Source organism: Leucopleurus acutus (assembly GCF_964270905.1).
Source record: "Leucopleurus acutus genome assembly, chromosome: 6".
NCBI lineage: Eukaryota > Metazoa > Chordata > Mammalia > Artiodactyla > Delphinidae > Leucopleurus > Leucopleurus acutus.
The window spans coordinates 111,165,777-111,185,625 of record NC_139149.1 but is presented as its reverse complement, the minus strand read 5'-3'; the positions used below and the strand labels follow the sequence as shown (position 1 = coordinate 111,185,625).

Genomic DNA, 19,849 nt, shown 5'->3' with positions numbered 1-19,849 from the left:
AACTGAATTTGTAATTTAAAAAATTCACAGCCAACAAAAGCCCAGGACCGGATGGCTTCATAGGGGAATTCTACCAAACATATGAAGAAGTGCTAATACCTATCCTCCTCAAACTATTCCAAAAATTGAAGAGGACAGAGCGCTCCCAAATTCACTCAGTGAGGCCACCATTACCCTGATACCAAAACCAAAGACACTACAAAAAAAAAAAAAAAAAAATTACAAGCCAATATCTTTGATGAACATAGATGCAAAAATTCTCAACAAAATATTAGCAAACCAAATCCAACAATATATACAAAGGATCATACAGCATAATCAAGTGGGATGTATTCCAAGGACACAAGGATGGTTCAATATTTGCAAATCAATGTGGTACAGCACATTAACAAAAATGATAAAAATCACATAATCATCTTAATAGACACAGAAAAAGTAGTTGATGAAATTCCATATCCATTCATGATAAAAACTCTCATCAAAGGTGGTAGAGAGGGAACATATATCTACATAATAAAGGCCATTTATGACAAATTCACAGCTAACATCATACCCAATGGTAAAAAGCTGACAGCCTTTCCTCTAAAATCAGGAACAAGACAAGTATGCCCACTCTCGCCACTTCTATTTAACACAGTATTGGAAGTCCTGGCCACAGCAATCAGACAAGAAAGAGAAACAAAAGGCATCCAAATTGGAAGGGAAAAAGTAAAATTGTCACTATTTGCAGATGATATTGCTACTATATACAGAAAACTTGAATGTCTCAAAAAAAAACTATTACAACTAATAAGTGAATTCAGTAATGTTACAGGATACAAGATTAATATACAGAAATCTGTTGCTTTTCTATATTCGAATAATGAACTATCAGAAAGAGAAAGAAAAAAAATACCAATGCCATTCAAAATCTCATCAAAAAGAATAAAATATCTAGGAATACACTTAAACAAAGAGATTAAAGACCTATACTGTGAAAACTATAAAACACTGATGAAGGAAAGTAGAAGGTGATACAAAGAAATGAAAAGATATTCCACGCTCTTGGATTAGAAGAATTAGTATTGTTAAAATGGCCAGACTAACCAAAGCAATCTACAGATTTAATGCAATTCCTATTAAAATACCCATGACATTTTTCACAGAACTAAAACAAATAATCCTGAATTGTATACTGAACCACAGACTTTAAGACCCTCAATTGCCAAAGCGATCTTGGGAAAAAAAAGAGTATAAAGCTGAAGGTACCACCCTCGCTGACTTCAGACTATACTACAAATCTACAGTAATCAAAACAGCACGGTACTGGCACAAAAACAGACATATAGATCAATGGAACAGAACAGAGAGCTCAGAAGTAAACCCATGCACCTATGATCAATTAATCTATGATAAAGGAGGCAAGAATATACAATGGATAAAAGACAGTCCTTCAGTAAGTAGTGCGGGGAACACTGGACAGCCACATGTAAAAGAATGAGATGACAACATTTCCTCAAACCATATACAAAAATAAATTCAAAATGGATTAAAGACCTAAAGGTAAGATCCAAAACCATAAAACTCCTAGAAGAGAACATAGGCAGAACATATACTGGATATGCTATAAGAATTAAATAATTAAATGTCATGAGGAATAATTATAAAGTACTTAGGGCCTAGCACGCAGTAAATGTTCAATAAGTATCAGTGATTATTATGTGTAAATACATATCTGGGTATGCATGTATACAAAAATATACCTAGGTATATCCTAGGTATGGCAAAGGAAGTATTTAGAGGGAATTTTATAGCTTTAAAAATATTTCAAAGGAAACAAGAGAAGTCGAAAAGACATATTCAACTCAAGAAGTTGGGAAAAGGACAAAAAAGCAACGCCCCCAAGTAAGGAATAAATAACTTAAGATAAGGGCAAATATCAATGATATACAGAACAACATCATCAACAATAAACAGAAAAATAACACAACCAAAAATCATGTTCCTTGAAAAGATTAATAAGATAGATCTTTGGCAAGCAAGAGTTAAGAAAAAAGAGAAGAGTCAAACAATTAAAATACAGAACAAAAAGGGAGGCAAAAATACCAACACAAGGAGTTATTTTAATAATTAAAGAATATTAATGAGTATTAGGAATATCTATGTGATCATAAATTCAAATGGATAAATTGCCCTTCAATTATGCCAAAATTGGCATCAAAAAGAGAGACTGAACAGACCAATCAGTATAAAAGAGACTGAAAGAGCAAAGATCTCGCCTTCTGAAAAATAGCAGGTGCAGAAAATTTTACAATGAGGTCTACCAAATTTTAAGGAAGACTTAATTCCTGTTTTTTTAATTAATTTTTATTGGAGTATGCTTTACAATGTAACTCCTGTCTTATACAAGCTATTCTGGGAAAATAGTAAACCGTCAGTACAGACGAATTTATTTGCAAAGCAGAAATAGAGACACAGATGTAGAGAACAAACTTACGGATATCAAGGGGAAAGGGGTGGTGGTGGGATGAATTGGGAGACTGGGATTGACATATATACACTACTATGTATAAAATAGATAAATGAGAACCTACTGTACAGCACAGGGAACTCTACTCAATGCTCTGTGGTGACCTAAATGGGAAGGAAATCTAAAAAAGAGGGGATAAACGTATACGTATAACTGATTCACTTTGCTGTACAGCAGAAAGTAACACAACATTGTAAAGCAACTATACTCCACTAAAAATTTTTTTAAAAATGACCAGGACATTTTAGGAAGCTAATATAATCTTGACTGTAAAAACCAGATAATGATAAGAAAATGATAGGTCCGTTTAACATGATACAAAAAAATCCTACACTATATATTACCTAAGTAAATCCAATATTGTACTTAAAGAATAATAATATATTGGGATTAAGTAGGAGTTATCCTAGGAATTCGAGGATCGTTCAATAACAAAAATACATTTAAAGGAGAGAAACCAAATGATACTCTCAATCAATAAAGAATCAGCTTCATGAAGTTCAGCAAAAGGCAAATCTGTGGAGTTAATAAAAGACTGTATGAGAAAACATCTATGTGACCTAGGAATATGCAAAAAACTAAAAAAAAAACCCATAAAGTATATGATTAATTTTATCACAGAAAAATTAAGAATTTTTGTTCAGTGAAAAACACCATAAAGTTAACAGACAAATGACTAAAGGACAGAATGGTAGAAGATATTTGTGATGCCTAAAGTGGAAAAGGGATTATTATAGAGAATAGATAAGAACTGCCTGCAAATCAACAACAGAACAGTAACTATGATGGAACAATGGGCAAACAATATGAAAAGGCAATTTACAGAACTTAATCTCTAGAGTATAAAAAACTAGAAAGCTGAATAATTCTAACTATTGGCAGGAATGAGAAGGTAAAAGAAGCTTCATGGGTGTGGAGAAAAGGGAACCCTCCTGCACTGCTGGTGGGAATGTAAACAGGTACAGCTGCTACGGAGAACACTACGGAGGCTGCTTAAAAAACTAAAAGAGTTGCCATATGATCCAGCAATCCCATTCCTGAGCATATTCCAGACAAAACTATAATTCAAAAAGATACATGCACCTCTATTTTCATAGCAGCACTATTTACAATAGCCAAGACATGGAAGCAACCTAAATGTCCATCGACAGATGAATGGATATAAAAGATGTGGTATGCACACACACATACACACACAATGGAATACTACTCAGACATAAAAAAGAGTGAAATAATGCCATTTGCAGCAACATGATGGACCTAGAGATTATCATACTAAGCGAAGTAAATCAGAAAGAGAAAGACAAATACCATAGGACATCATTTATATGTGGAATCTAAAATATGACATAAATGAACTTCCACGAAACAGAAACAGACTCACAGACATAAAGAACAGACTTGCGGTTGCCAAGGGGGAGGTAGGGGAAAGGAGGGAAGGATTGGGAGTTTGGGATTAGCAGATGCAAACTATTTTATACAGAATGGATAAACAACAACGTCCTGTTGTATTAGCCCAGGGAACTATATTCAATATCCTGTAATAAACCATAATGGACTTCACAGGGAGGAATGGCTGGTCTAGCACAGGTCTTAGACATTGGAGGTCCTGACCATCTATCTCTACCTGAATCACACATGATATGAATGCATCACCCACTCAGTCTAAAAGACAGGGAAGGGCTTCCCTGGTGGTGCAGTGGTTAAGAATCCGCCTGCCAATGCAGGGGACACGGGTTCGAACCCTGGTCCGGGAAGATCCCACATGCCGCGGAGCAACTAAGCCCGTGAGCCACGACTACTGAGCCCACGTGCCACAACTACTGAAGCCTGCGCGCCTAGAGCCTGTGCTCGGCAACGAGAGAAGCCACCGCAACAATAAGCCCGCGCACTGCAACAAAGAGCAGCCCCCACTCGCCACAACTAGAGAAAGCCCGCGTGCAGCAACGAAGACCCAACGCAGCTAAAAATAAATAAAGAAAAGACAGGGAAGCAAAAATTCCCACTGTATCCTTCTAACATAGGTCTGGACAAGGCTTTACTCTTTTTTAAAAACAAAAAAATACTTTAAAACACTGGCACAAAACATTGCCCAAAAATTGTGGTTGATGGGAAACTGCCTTATATTTAATTTTTAATATAATTTCTGAAGCAAACATAACTGTCTTCTAATTATATTAATCATCATTATACACAGTGGAGAGCTAGGAAACAAAAACATAAGAAAGATTTGATCTCAGAATCTGGAAACACTAGCAGAAAGGAAATGAAAAAAATTAGCTCGGAGAAAGAAGGGTTTCTAGACAGTCAGGAGTACGGGTTCTTGGCATTTCAGTAACCCCAAAGTATCACAGGAGAATAATCATATGGATCTGCTTTTCTCAGCCAAAGGGAAATACGGTTACTTTTTATCCAAGGAAAGCGAGCTTAAACCTAGGCAATGAATAGGCCTGTTGCTGGAAGGAGATGAATTTTAAGTGTGAAAAAAAGGGCTCTTCCTGACTCCTAAGGTTGACTTGGGCAGGCCCCAGGAGGCGCAGTAATAGATCGATTCAAACCTCGGAAGGGAACAAGGATTCCATGTGGATTCTCCCTTCAAAAAAAGAGCTGAAGGTGGCCAGAGACAAAAGTGAGAACTTAGAGGGTCACCGACTCTACATTCAAACCCATGTTCAGTCATCAGGGTACTGGCAGAAGCTTCTCTCCAGACCAGAAAGCTGAACAAGATCTCTGACAGACCCTACTAAGGTAGAGAACAGGAAAAGTACATCACAACCTGATTAGGTCAGCATCGCCAAGACTCAGATGGCCAAAACTGTTCTTAAAGTTCCCAAAGATGTATGATAAAGAGCTACTGTACCAATTAGTCATGATGTTGTTTTATCCTTTGGAGTTTGCTAATCAGGCAATCGTTATTCAAATACTCGATACCAAAGAATATTTATTTGGGTTGTCCCCGGTCTTGACACAGATGGCAGTTTTCTATGCTGACAACAAGGCCATTGCCTGGGAAGTGGTAAAAGCTCGGCCTTGGGAGGCTGTGGGGCTGGACCTACAAAAGGGGCCCAGGTCTCTGGCCTATTCTCTCAAGGGCTGGGGATGATCCAGACCCATGTGGTCTTCCTAGAAGAAACTATTGTGTAGGTCTGAGATGCCCGGAGAAACTTTTCTCTGAATGCAATGATAGGCATTTGCTGCATACAGCTGGGGTTACCTGCTCAATTACCAGAGAAATTGGTAGTTATGGTAAAGATACGAATGTTTCCCGGGCAAAAAGGGATATACTAAGTAGACATATGTAATATGTCATGTTTGCTTTGGGTAAAAGAAACATGATATTCAAACAAAAATCACTCTTTTGCACACAGGTGTGAACTAGGATTAATAATCCATTTGCAATTACAACACAAAGCAATGAACCTTTCTAGAAGTCTTAGGAAAAGTTTATGATGTTCTTAAGGTTATGGTTTGTTTTAATAACAAATTTCAAACCCTTAAATGGTGCAAAAAGAACTAACATCCTAACTGTAACCAGATTTTATATTATCCAGAGAAGAGAAGCTGGTTGAAATATCCTTAAAAACACCATGATTTTTAAAAAAGCAAATTGCAATTTTCCTAAATATCAAGAGGGCAAGAAATGAGAAACAGCCATGTGGTTTCAAAACTCTCTATTTAGAGGCTAGCAGGAAAGAGAAATTGGTACCAGATTCTGAGGGAAGGATTAAGGCTGTTCCTTCAGTCAGGGCCAGTAAGGAAGCAATATAAATAACAGTAGCATACGAAGACCATAAAAACAGTAAGGAAAAAAACTGCATACGGTGGACTTGTAAAGCACTCAGTGACACTTACCTGCAACAGAGATGGAGGAAAATTACAACAGAGGACAAATCAAGAGTACGTCTGGCATCAGAATTTCCCAAACAAAGGATAAAGTGAATTATTAATATCCACCCTGGGCATCAATTCTGCCATCACTTCCATCCATCAATATTTCCTTGCCCTTGTATTGGTACCAATCACTAATGAGAAACTGAAGCATCTCATCCCTTCAACTTGGAACCTAGAGGAAAGAGGCTGCTGAGGTCTTCCAAGTTCAATCACCTGAGCTAGGTTTCCACAAAGTAGTTTTGGGCCAAATACCCAGTAAGTTTTAAAGTACTCCTTCCCCTGGCTTTGTCCTTCAAATATCTCTCTCCCTTGGTGACCCTGCAGATGAGGATTTGGCTATTTAGGGTCCTGGTTATTAAACTGTTTTTAAAGGAAGAAAGAAGAAACATCAGAAGAAGGAATTTTCAAGGAATAACATCCAAATGACATTGGCTGTGCCCTGAACAGTGGAACCACTAGTTATCTAAGCAGGTCACAAAAACAAAAGAACCTGGGTGCCCTCAGGTCAGCAGTGAGGTGGGGCAGTGAGGAAGCAGTATCCTCTTCATTCAGATAGAATTTCAAAGTCGGGAAGTCCTTCTGAATGAGTAGCACTTGTCACCAGAAAGTGACACATGCTTTTAGAAAGTGCTCGCTGCCCGAGATCACTACCTCATCAGCAGTGAAGACACAGAGTGATCCTTATGCAGTCACTTCCTGAAATCACCTCCAGCTTTCTTCAGGATGTCAGAGAACTGTGCTCACCAGTCCCTATCACAGGGTGTCTGCTGAACATCCTCCTTTAGTAATCTGGCATTTCTTCTAGCCTTTCGTGGGGACTGTGCCAGAAACTTCTTCCTGATAAAAAAACCCTCATAATCTAGTTGGCCTAACCAGGTCAATATTTTCCATTTCATAACATACATAAAAATCAATCTGGCTAGAAAACATATTCCCTGCACTTAAAACCTCCTAGAAATCTATACATTGAAATATTCCAATTTTCATTGCTACTTTCCCTTAAGTTTTCCAGACTGCAGTCAGGTAGGGCCCTTGGTCACAGCTCTTCGCCTATGTGCTTGCAATTGCTTTTTTCAGTATCCAGGGGACCCATGGCTTAAATTTTGATCAGAGAAAATAAGACTGGCTTCTTTTTTTTTTTTTTCTGAAGATGTTGGGGGTCGGAGTTTAATTTATTTATTTTTGCTGTGTTGGGTCTTCGTTTCTGTGCAAGGGCTTTCTCTAGTTGGGTCTTCGTTTCTGTGCGGGGGCCACTCTTCATCGCGGTGCGCGGGCCTCTCACTATCGCGGCCTCTCGTTGCAGAGCACAGGCTCCAGACGTGCAGGCTCAGTAGTTGTGGCTCACGGGCCTAGCTGCTCCACAGCATGTGGGATCCTCCCAGACCAGGGCTCGAACCCGTGTCCCCTGCATTAGCAGGCAGATTCTCAACTACTGCGCCACCCGGGAAGCCCCAAGACTGGCTTTTTTAAAAGCTTACAATCAAAACACTTTGTAAAGATAATCTACTTATCAAATTTAAGGTGATCTATTCACCACTGAGGATGAAATGTACCAAGTTAAAATTAAAGCAAAATCCAGGGTAAAACGAAGTGCTTTCTTTGGAAGGATTTTAGTTTGGTTTAATTATGTTCATATCAACCACAGGGTGGGATTGGGCTCATCACAGGAAATTTCAAGGTTAGCTATCAACACAATGCAAAACCCATTAGGAAATGACAACAGCAACCACTGACCACACAAATCACCAGCAGCATTTGTCCCCTCCTCACAAACAGCAGCTGGAAGCCTGTCAAAGATCCCCCTTTCCTAAAAGCTGCCACAGGTTAGAAACTGGAAAGATACCAACTGTATTGTGTGATTAATTCTGTAGCACAGAGAGAATTCCAATACTTAAAACAATCTACTAAAATAAAACGTCGGAGATCAGTCCGGAACTCACCTTTTTCATGAACACAAACTGAGAGTTTCTTAACACCATCAACCAGAGCATTCTGCATGTTGCCATGTCCATCTTCTGAGTCGCTGTCATCAAACTGAGCCTCTATAATGACATCAGGACTGTCATTATAGCCTTTCAGGGACTGTTGCAGGAGATGGCTTCCACAAAGCTCCTCAGGGAGATCTGATTCATAGGCACCTTCTGTTTCTTTGTCATTGCTCTCTGGTTTAATTACCTGAAGAAAAGAGAAAAGTTCTGCTAAATCACTGGAGGGAAAAATGGGAAAGTGCAGATTTTTCTTTTTTCATTTTTCTTTCCTAAGGAAAAAACTGCACATTCAGAAGCACTGGACACTCACCATGTAGTATGACAAAGAATCTTTATTTTCCAGATGCACAGATTACCTTACAATCAATCCAGCTCTTCAAGATGCCCAAGATTAATGCTACATCCACTTCTATTTTTCTGATGTATATTTTCATCCTCTCTCCCACAAAGGCCCTGAATACCAGAAGTACCACACTGCTTCACAAAGTGTCCATCACATGGGACCAACTAGTATGCTGGGAAATGATAAAAGAACTCAACATAGTTTGTCACTGTGTTCCCAAATGAAACCACAAGAATGTAAGATGAAATAGAAAAAAAATTAAGTGTGAACAAGAGTTTATAAAATGTTCCCATAAAAAATATAAACCCTTAATTCTCCATTTTGAGGCCTGAGATCAGTATAGAAAGCACACAACTGATAGACATTTACACTAGAAATAAGAATGAGCATTACACAATATGTCAAAAATTTTCAATTTAACAAAATGAAGCAAATAGGAGAAAAGAATCCACTACTAATCCATTCAGTGAGTTAGTCACATGACACTCATATGACAGTACCCTTTGATTTCTATGGGCACAATATTAACATACACCAGTGTTATTTAGTCACTGAAAAAAAAAAAAGGTGACCCTATATGTAAATCTGCCCATCTACATTAGCAAAAAAGACAGCAGGTTTTGTAGGTTCTAAATGTTACTTAGAACACCATATCCTTCTAATAATCTATTTCTGGATGAGAAATCTATGTGCAATTTAAACATATAATCAAGATGTGATCATACATACGTGTGTGTGTATTTGAATTGATCACTATTGGTAGCACACTCGTTTCGTTCTTTCAAACAAATGCTGGAAGGCCAGCCTCATGCCAGGCACCCTCATGAGGCCTACATTTTATAGTAAGGAGACAGATGGTGAACAATTTACTCATTCAACAAATCGTACGGAGTAACTTTCACGGTGTAAGGCACTGTTCTAAGTGGCAAGGATGCAGCAGTGCACACAATCAAAAGTCTAATAATGGTAAGTGCTACTGAAAAAAATATATAATATGAAAATGCTGGTTATTGGAAACTGAGGCTAGTTTACCAGTAGGGTGGTTAGGGAGGATGCCTCCTGGATGAAGCGACATTTGAGGGGAGATCTGAATGAAGTGAGTGAGCTTCTAGCAGTTTCTCTATGTGCTTATAATTGAGAAGTCCAATATTTTTCTGACTTTAACTCTGGGGTTTCAAATTAGATGCCTGCTTTCAACAAACCAGATTAACGTTCAAATTAGATCACACAAAGATCATGCTTAATGAAAGATCTTCATTTTATACAACGCACAAAAGGTTATTAAAAGAAATCTTTCTCCAAACATTATAATGTCACAGATTCCAATTAACATAACTGTCCCCAATGAATATTATAATATCCACCCAGAAAATCAAAGTAAAAGATTACAAAGATATTCACACAATCAGAACACAGACTCTAAAAGTATATTCCCAAAGTTTTAAAATATGACTTCATGAAAATGTGATAACAGGAATCTGACTCTTGTCAGACTCACTGATTTATTCATTTGTTCATTCATTAATTTGTTCATTATTTCCACATTTGTTCATTATTTCCAAACAAACAAGGCTCCTTTTCTTTAACAGTTAAAAAAAAGTTCAATTGGCTAAGCCAGAAATCTCTAAAAAGATTCCCCTTAGGCCCCTTCCTGCATGAGAACATAAGAGTGAAGCAACAGCTAAGTTTTAGATTAATATACAATGACAAAACCAGCTCTCCTGCACTTCTGCCTTGAAACACGAATCCTGGTTTCATACCTGACCCAAAATATATCATTCAAAAAACAGAATTCACTGACAAATTAGAGAAGAAAAAGAAATCTGACATCACTCAAACCAGCAAATCCATTCAATTTCCTTAAATGTGCCGAGCAAATTCAATAACATTTAGGAAGATCTGCCCTTGACCATCCTCAAAGAATTAACACAACCTTGGGCACTGTCAGAACAGCCCAAAGCACAGGCAGGAGGTACATTTGCATACCCTACGTCTAAAGCACGGTGGCTACAACACAATCGCTGGTCTACTGTTCTTTTTTACGTGTCATCCCATACAAACTTTATCTCAGAAAGAAGAGAGCTGGGGGCAGGGGTGAAAGAAAACAACTGACATGCTACAGTTAGAATATGAGGTAAAATGCAGTCTTCTGGAAAGATGTTAAACAAAGGTTCCAGGCCTTTACTTTCTATTATGTATTTATTTCTTCTGCTAACGGTTTCAGAAAGGATTTGGTTCCCACAGACCAAGGAGAAAATATTAGAGGGTAACCAGAATTCTGACTTTATAAAATTTGAAGGCTTGGGCTTCCCTGGTGGCGCAGTGGTTGAGAGTCCGCCTGCCGATGCAGGGGACACGGGTTCGTGCCCCGGTCCGGGAAGATCCCACATGCTGCGGAGCGGCTAGGCCCGTGAGCCATGGCCGCTGAGCCTGCGTGTCCGGAGCCTGTGCTCCACAACGGAAGAGGCCACAACTGTGAGAGGCCGGTGTACCGCAAAAAAAAAAAAAAAATTGAAGGCTCAACTATCCCACAGTGAAAGGTAGTCTTTGTATGTATGTATATGTGTGTGAGTAAAATATAAAGAGAATTCTGTAATCACCATGATTCTACCTACCAACATATTAAGAATTACGCTTTGGCTTACACATACAAAAGTTCAAGGAAAAGTCAATGGGAAAAAGAGCACAGTAGAAAGCAATGACCAGAGTACAGCAAGCTTAACTGTACAGCACATTTCAAAACCAACCCAGTTCTGATTTTATGATAATCTCCATGGTTTAGATTACCTATACTCAAGAATTAGTGTTTTAGGCACTAAATTCACTTTTGAGTTACTAAAGCAGAGAATGCTGTATGGTAGCAGGGTTTAATGAATAAATCAAGTCATTCAAAACTGTATAATTAAAATATAAATTAATACATTGCATTTTTAAAGTATTTTCATTCTATTTTTGTTATCGCAGTACAAACAAGAATAAAATAAATGTTATGGGGAAAAAAGATCACCTTAAAGTCATTGGATGCAACAGGCACTCTAGAACCGTTCCATATCACATATTGGTTAAGAATGAGGGTTGTGGAACTCCTACGAGAAATGGCTAACCCAAGTTTAGAAAAGGAAACAAACAAGATGAAACTGGGGACTTCCCTGGTGGCACAGTGGTTAAGAATCCGCCTGCCACGCTCGCTTCAGCAGCACATATACTAAAATTGGAACGATACAGAGAAGATTAGCATGGCCCCTGCACAAGGATGACACGCAAACTCGTGAAGCGTTCCATATTTTTTACTCCAATAAAGATGTTAAAAAATAAATAAATAAATAAAAAGAAAAATCACTAAAGCACTGAAAGTTATTGGAGCTATAGGATGCTACGGCCATTTTCATTCTTAATGAAATGTCAGCCATAATGTTGAATAAAAATGTACTGGATTAAAAATTTTAAGTGTATAGAAAAAAAAAAAAGAATCCGCCTGCCAATGCAGGGGACACAGTTTCGATCCCTGGTCCGGGAAGATCCCACATGCCGCGGAGGAACTAAGCCCGTGCACCACAGCTGCTGAAGCCCGCGTGCCTCGAGCCCGTGCTCCACAACAAGAGAAGCCACAGCAATGAGAAGCCCGCGCACCATAACAAGAGAAGCCACAGCAATGAGAAGCCCGCGCACCACAACAAAGGGTAGCCCCCACTCGCCACAACTACATGCAGCCACAAATAAATAAACAAACAATCAAACAAACTAAAAAAAAAAAAAGAACCTGGAAGATCTTGTCATATGGGAAAAACAAGCAAGCTATCACAGGCTACTAGAGCCTCATCTAAAGGACTCAGGAATCATCATGAAAGGGCTCTCTCTGGTCAACCTCAGAAAATTCTAAACATTTATCCTACTTTTCCTAGATAAAATGTACCTCAGGTTAGCCAAACAGTTGATGAGGTAAAATTCTTCTTTATAGAAGAGTTTCAGCTAACTAAGAAGGAATGACTTAAAGACTTTCATTATCACCATTCTGATATCCCTACTGAAATGATGGATGCAGAAGATGACCATCAATGGTTGCAAAATGCTGATGGGGACGGAGTTTTATAATGGGTGGACCAGAGCAACAATAGCTGAACCCACTGATTAATACAAATGTCATAAAAAGAGAAAGAACCAAAGTACTTCCTGATGTACTATAATTAGGAAGTAAATACTATACTGGTGTATGTACTATAATTAGGAAGTAAATACCACCATCTGTGAAGTATTTTCCCCTAACTTGAACTTAAATCTGACCTGATATAGGTAACAGAGGAAGAAGATGTTAAACACCACTAGGGAGAGGATCCATTTACACTCACTCCCTAGATGATTTCATCCAGTCTCATGGCTTTAAATATCTCTATATGCTATTAACTCCAAAAATTAAATGCCTCGCCTCAACCCTTCCCCCAAATTCCAGACACATATCCAATTGCCTACTTGACATCTTCATTTGGATGTCAGCTGGCGCCTCAAACAGGAGAACCCTTGGTCCCCACCAGAACCCATTCCTCTCCCAGCACTGCCTCTCTCGGCAGATGGCACCAAACTGGGGCATCACCCTTGACTCTCTCCTTCTCACACCCCACATCCAATTATCAAGAGAGACTTCCTGTAAAATATATCTTCTTGCCATTTCCACTGTTACTATAAAAATCCAAGCAACCTTTATCTCCTTGCAGAACTACTGTAATAACTGGTCTCCTGAATTCTATTTTGGACCAAAGGAACTAGAGTGATCTTTTTTTTTTGGCTGCGTTGGGTCTTCGTTGCTGCGGGCGGACTTTCTCTAGTTGCGGCAAGTGGGGGCTACTCTTCATTGCGGTGCACAGGCTCCTCATTGCGGCAGCTTCTCTTGTTGCAGAGCACTGGTTCTAGGCACGCGGGCTTCAGCAGTTGTGGTGCACAGGCTTCAGTAGTTGTGGCACACAGGTTTAGGTGCTCCACGGCATGTGGGATCTTCCCAGACCAGGGCTCAAACCCATGTCCCCTGCACTGGCAGGTGGATTCTTAACCACTGCGCCACCAGGGAAGCCTTTGAGTGATCTTTTTAAAACAAATCAGATCATGTCATTCTCGCAATAGCTTCCCAACATCCTTTCATCAACATGCCACAAGGTGTTGTCAAATCTGGCCCATATCTATTTTTGCATTCTCATTTTCTACAACTTCTTCCTCTGCAAATTACACTCCAATCCTAGAGTTCTTCTCGCTATTCATAGAATACTAAAATCTTCCATCTTGAGATTTTTACAATTGCTGTTCCCTCTATCTGGAAAACTCTTTGCCCAGCTATTCACAGGGATTGCTCTCTTCATTTTGGTTAGGTCTCTGCTCAAATATCCTCCTCTCAGAGAGGCATTCCCTGATCACATTAACTAAAACAGCCCCACCTCGCTGTTATGACTCTATTTCTTACCCTGCTTTATTTCTCATCACTGCACTTATCACTACCTGATAATATATTATATACTTACCTGACAATATATTATATACTTTCTGTCTCCCAACTAGGATGTGGGTTTCATAAGCACAGAGGCCATTTTATTCACTGCTATATTCTAAGAGTTAGGAATAGCATTTAGTACTCACTCAAATATATGTTGAATGAATGAACAGCAATTAAGTAGGAAATGACCTGTTCAGAGTCTATCTTCCCTGATAAGTATAAACTCCATGAAGTCACATTATATACTCAAGTCTCATCTGAATGAATAAAGAACCAGAGACGGCATACTGCATCTAACATTTCCACACATCTAAACTCTACCCATCTCTCAAGACCTAGTCCAAATGCCTTGGATTTTCTATAACCCAGAATCCACCACATAGTCTTCTCAGGTCCTCCTCATGCCCTGCTACCTGCCCCAGACCAGAGTAATTTCTTCCTTTTCTAAAGTCCCAAAGCAATTTATACACACCTCTTCTACGGCACTTCTCATTTTTTTCACTACGCTAGTGGTATCTATGTATGTGATTTACCTCATCTGTTAAGGCTGTTTGCTCACCAATAATATCTCTCTGTATATTCTATGGCAACTTGCATAATCAATCTAGGTGCTCAATATTTGATGAATAAACATTATTTGATGGATAAAAGGGTAGAAAAATGAAAAAAGGAATATAAAAGACTATCAGGATGCAAGAGAGTTTTCAGCACAGTTTCCAGACACACGAATATGTGGATTAGAAAGTAGAAGCCCAATTTTCCCTGGATCTGTAAAGTAAGGGGCCTTCTTCTGTGGGACTGACCTTGAAAGAGTTGAAAAGTCTAGCTCAGTGGTTCTCAGTTTTGAAGTTTAGCAGATCCTGCTGAGAATCAGAAGAAAGCTATAACTCCTTCCTCCACAGAAAAATGCACATCTACAAGTAGACAGAAAGTACTCTATAAGAATTTAAGAGTAAGGGGAGTAAAAAGTCTGGTGCTGGAGGCTACCAGTTCAGGTTGGTCAGTATTTTGGAGAGCTCTGGGCTCGGAGTGAAAGGAGGGAGGCCTCAGGAGAACGGATATATTACTGACCTGGTTAACTGAGGACTTTAAAACTTCCTCTGGTTTCCTCCACAGACCTGAGAGAGAGGCAGCTGACTGCACTTATTATTCTGAGTGCACGCTGCAACTGGGGTTATTTCTCCCTTGGAGATTTAGTCTAGTCTCCAGAGGACAGGACAGAAACAGATTAGTGAGGGAACCAAGTCGCTGGGGCACACAGAACTTTTTCACGCTCAAGTCTTGTTGCATGAACGGGATAGGATGAGCATCACATAACCTGCTAATAAAAATAAACAGTGAAAATGCAAATACAAACACACACACACACACACAGAAATGTTTGTCAGATATACCCTGAAGTTAGTTTTACCATGGATACATCTGTAATCTACCTATTGTCTCCTTTTGGAAGGTGAAATTGGGCGACAGAGTGGTGTGGCAGTGTAATGAAGGGAAAAGGTGATCCCCTTTCTCCAACAGGCTGCAATCTCTGGCGGCGGGCGGAGAGCAGTAATGTGGCCTCTTCAGTAGTACTTGGGAGGAACCCTGAAAACCGTTAGGGATGAAATTGAGAGGAGGCTATTAGAAGCTTACCACTGAAAGGAATAGGCCTACGCCCAGAATCTTGAGCTCTGAGACACAGAGAAGAAGAGATACACCTTTTGGAAAAGGAGAGTGGGTGTAGCATGACTTCTGTACTTTAAGGGGAACCCTGTGTTAGCAAAGGAATAGCAAAATGCCTTTTAGAATATCCCTAATTCGAAGACAAGAACACTTGCTAAATCAGAGACATGATGCAACCATGTGAATGGAAAATGTCTAAGGAAGACGCTAATCTAAAAGGCTGGCAGAATTTTAGAAAATAATATTTGAGAAAATATATAGGGAAATACATTTTAAACATAACCAAAAAGCACTGCCATGAAAGAAGATAATGATAAATTCAACTCCATTAAAAGTAAATTTTTCCTTTTATCCTAAAATAATGTAAAAGAAATTTAAAAAGATAAGCCATAGAAGTACTCAAATCCAGAATATATAAAGAACTGCTATAGATCAATGAAAGACAATCCAACAGAGAAATGGGGAAAAGGCTTAAAGGCACTTAACAAAATAGTGGCTCTCTACTGCCAAATAAACAAAGAAGATGGAAAGCTGCTCAGCCTCGTTTGTCATCAGAGAAATGCAAATTAAAACCACAATGAGATATCACCACAAACCCACAGGCAGGCAAAAACTAAAAATCCTGACAATACCAAATGTTAGCAAGAATGTACCGCGACACTTTGCTGGTATAAATGTAAACTGGTCCAGCCCTTTGTGAAACAGATCAAGACTGTGAGGGAAAGCAGAAAACAGATCTACTCAACTCCGGCCCTGGCTTATTCCACTACACTGCCCTGCATCCCTCAGGATTTTGATAGGTGAACACAGGAAAAGGAGACTAGGATGGGAAAGGACACATATGCAAAAGCAAGGAGATAAGAAAATACAAATTTTCCCTCAGGAAAGGCAAGTAGTAGTGAAAATGTACAGTAGGAGTGAGAAAAGAGGATGAAGAAGCAAACATGAAGAGCACCGAATGCCAAGTTAATGAGTCTGGTCTTTACTGTAAAGTTAGTAAAGTGAGAAGTAGGGAAAAGTGGTTAAGAGAAGGAACTGTAGTCAACACACCTGGGTTTGCATCATGGCTCTGCTGCTTAGTAGCTATGCCACTTTGGCAAAACTATGTAATCTCTTTGAACCTCAGTTTCACTATATTTAAAATGGGGACAAGAGTACCCAATATCATAAGATTATTGTGGAACTGAGATAATATATGAAAAGCTCTTAGCACAGGTGCCAGGAACAAAGTTGTAAGTGAATCTGTATAGAAGGAAACAAATTTAGTCTTTAGAACCAGGAAGTCCAAGGTGATGGGGAACATCCAGGTGGTAGCTGGAAATGTAGATCAGGAGATGGGAAGAGTGTATTGGAGGACAGAAATCCAGATTAGGAAGTTAACCACAATGGTTCAGCAAAGGCAAAGCTTCTCTGAAAACAGAAGCTGAGAACAGAGCACTGAGAAAAGGAACACACAAGGAACAGGAGTTAGTGAAGCAGAGAGAATTTAAATATAATTATGAACACGTTAAACACTAAGACTTCCATTATCACTCTTCACATTCATATTGCACTATCTTCCCTGTGCTTTACACACATTAACTAATTTGATCTACACAACCACCCTGGGTGATACACAGGAGAATAATTATCTCCATCTCACAGGAAAAAACAGGTTCAGACATGTCACAATCCCAGAGCTACTAAATAGCAGAGCTGTGACATGACCACAGATCCAGGGCTCTAAGTCCAGCTCTCAGTCCTGGACACGCGTATGGGAGATTTCCTGCAAACAGATTCAGAGTGAGCTTTGCATGTACATCTCCCGCCAACACCCACTGCATGAAACACCTCTGCATCTTTTGCCTGCCTGGCAAATAATCAAAATTCAAGATCCAGCTCTTCTGTGACTGCTTCTCTGATTAAACTCCCCCATCTCTTAAGAAATGTTGTTTCCTTCCTTTGTTCACTGCTATTCCTTACCTATTGATTCATTATAAGTTTGTTGATCAAGTTATATTCCATTTATTTGTTTACATATTTCTCTCTTCCACCAGACAGCAAACCATACCACATTCATTTTTTATATTCTCCAGAGGCTCCCAAAATGCTTGGCATATAAAACATGCTCAATAAATATTAGTTTCCTTTTCTCTTCTTCTGACGAAAATGAGAAAGACTTGAATTGGCTGTAAAAGAAGAATTCTAAAAAAATTACAAGAAATAAATAACTACCAAGCAGCAAGAGCCAGCTAAATTCAGATGCTTATCTACATGATACTGCATGATAACTGCACTGCCCTCCACTAGTACACTGTCTGGAAACCAGGGACGAGCCACCAGTTATTTTATCAGAGTTGAAACTTATCACCATAAGAAGCAAATATAAGTACGCATGCAAATGAATAAAACTGGAAGACATTTAAATAAATGCATTTTCCTAAAATAATTCTAGACCTTTATATTTAAATTATAACTCCAGTTTCAATATGGACCCAAATGTAACCATAAAGTTCACTGTCACCAATTTAAAACATTTTTAGCTAGAAAAATCATGAATGCCTGAAGACGAGAAAGCCAAAATGTGAGCACAGCTTCCAGGGATGTTTCCTGATTTCTGCAGAGTGTGAAGTACCAATCTGTCCCTTAGAAGGCGCGTGGGGGGATGTCTACACTGAGCTGTAAATCAGATCAACTGCAAAGAGCAACTCAAGCTCAACAGAGTCAAGAAACCGGTCACTTTAAAACTCAATTAGTTTTTTTCTTCTCCCTCCTTTTATAATTAATATAATGTATTTCAAAACTGGGGAGCAAAAGTACCTGTAACCAATTTAAATGGAATCGTAAATAAAAACGCCACGTAACATTCGCAAACTCCAAGCATGAAACATTTCATAGTCTCCCTGTGTACTGATATAAAAAACCCTTCCTTGAACATAAAAGCCATCTTTGAAGAGTGCTATTTTAAATCTCATAAAGACAACAAGTCTATATTAGCACTGGAAAATTCTGTTCCAAGCAAATAAATTCTATGACATTCCCCTGGGGCAGGGGTTGCTGTCAACTTGGTAAAATGGAGCTTCTCCAAAGAGATTTACATATGCCTATGTCCACAGGCACTTTCTGCTGAAAGGGCTGTTTACAACAGTGTCCGCTGAAGGCTTTGTGCACAGGAGATAATGCCCTGCCTATCCCACTACCTGAGCCTCTGATTCAGAGCTAATGCATGTCATGAAGTCTACCTAGGAGCCGCTTTTCGTTTCCTGGCTTCTCTGGCTGGGCTTAAGTGACAGTACTCACTTGCCACACATGTTTTAACAAACTTTCAAATCCCTTAATGGCATGCTTGGGACAAAGTATAATACACTGTTCAGGAAATAACCTTGGAGCCAAGAAAAGCAATTGATATTTCCACAGGGAGTTCCTGACAAGGCTTGCCAATAAGCTTCTTTCATTTTAAAACATGATCATGGATACTATCATTTTAAAGACATATTACAGACGTTCTTAAAGGTATATATGTTAATTGGGAACTTTGTTTGCCTATGGTAGTTTAATCCAAGAGTGCCTTTTATTTAGTTAACAGGAGTAGAACAAACTGTCCCCATTCTTCCCAGTTATTCAGGCCCAAAATCTTGTTATCCTTATCAACGGATCAATTCCTCCCTCCCTCCCCCCCCACCCCCCAATTACATCCATCAGCTCATCCTATCGCTCTATCTTCATCGCCACCATGGCCACCCTGACTGATGCACAGGCCCTACCTGATCTCTGCCCCCACCCTGTGATCCTGCTGACTTCATCTCCAACTATTCCCCACCTCAGCATCTTTGCTATCCCTTGAACACGTTAGGCATGTATTCACTGTTCCCCAAGATCTTCCCAAGGACAGCTCCCTCACTTCCTTCAGTTCTTACTCAAAGTCACCTCCTCAAGGCAGCCTTCTTTGGTCACCCTATTTAAAATCTCAACCCACCCCCAAATTCATATCTCCCTTA

At 39.2% G+C, this 19,849-nt stretch overlaps 1 protein-coding gene across 6 annotated transcripts in view; it reads right to left on the bottom strand.

Annotated features, from left to right (window-relative positions):
* Positions 1-19,849, bottom strand: part of DIS3L2 (DIS3 like 3'-5' exoribonuclease 2) — a 374,902-nt gene that overhangs the window by 240,271 nt on the left and 114,782 nt on the right. For all 6 annotated transcript variants that reach the window (XR_014326289.1, XR_014326290.1, XM_082841670.1 and 3 more), the window contains exon 6: positions 8,341-8,575. Coding sequence is in view for 4 of the 6 variants with exons in the window: in XM_082841670.1 (XP_082697796.1) it covers positions 8,341-8,575 (235 nt within the window). In the remaining 2 variants the exon portion in view is untranslated. The remainder of the gene's footprint in view (positions 1-8,340; positions 8,576-19,849) is intronic.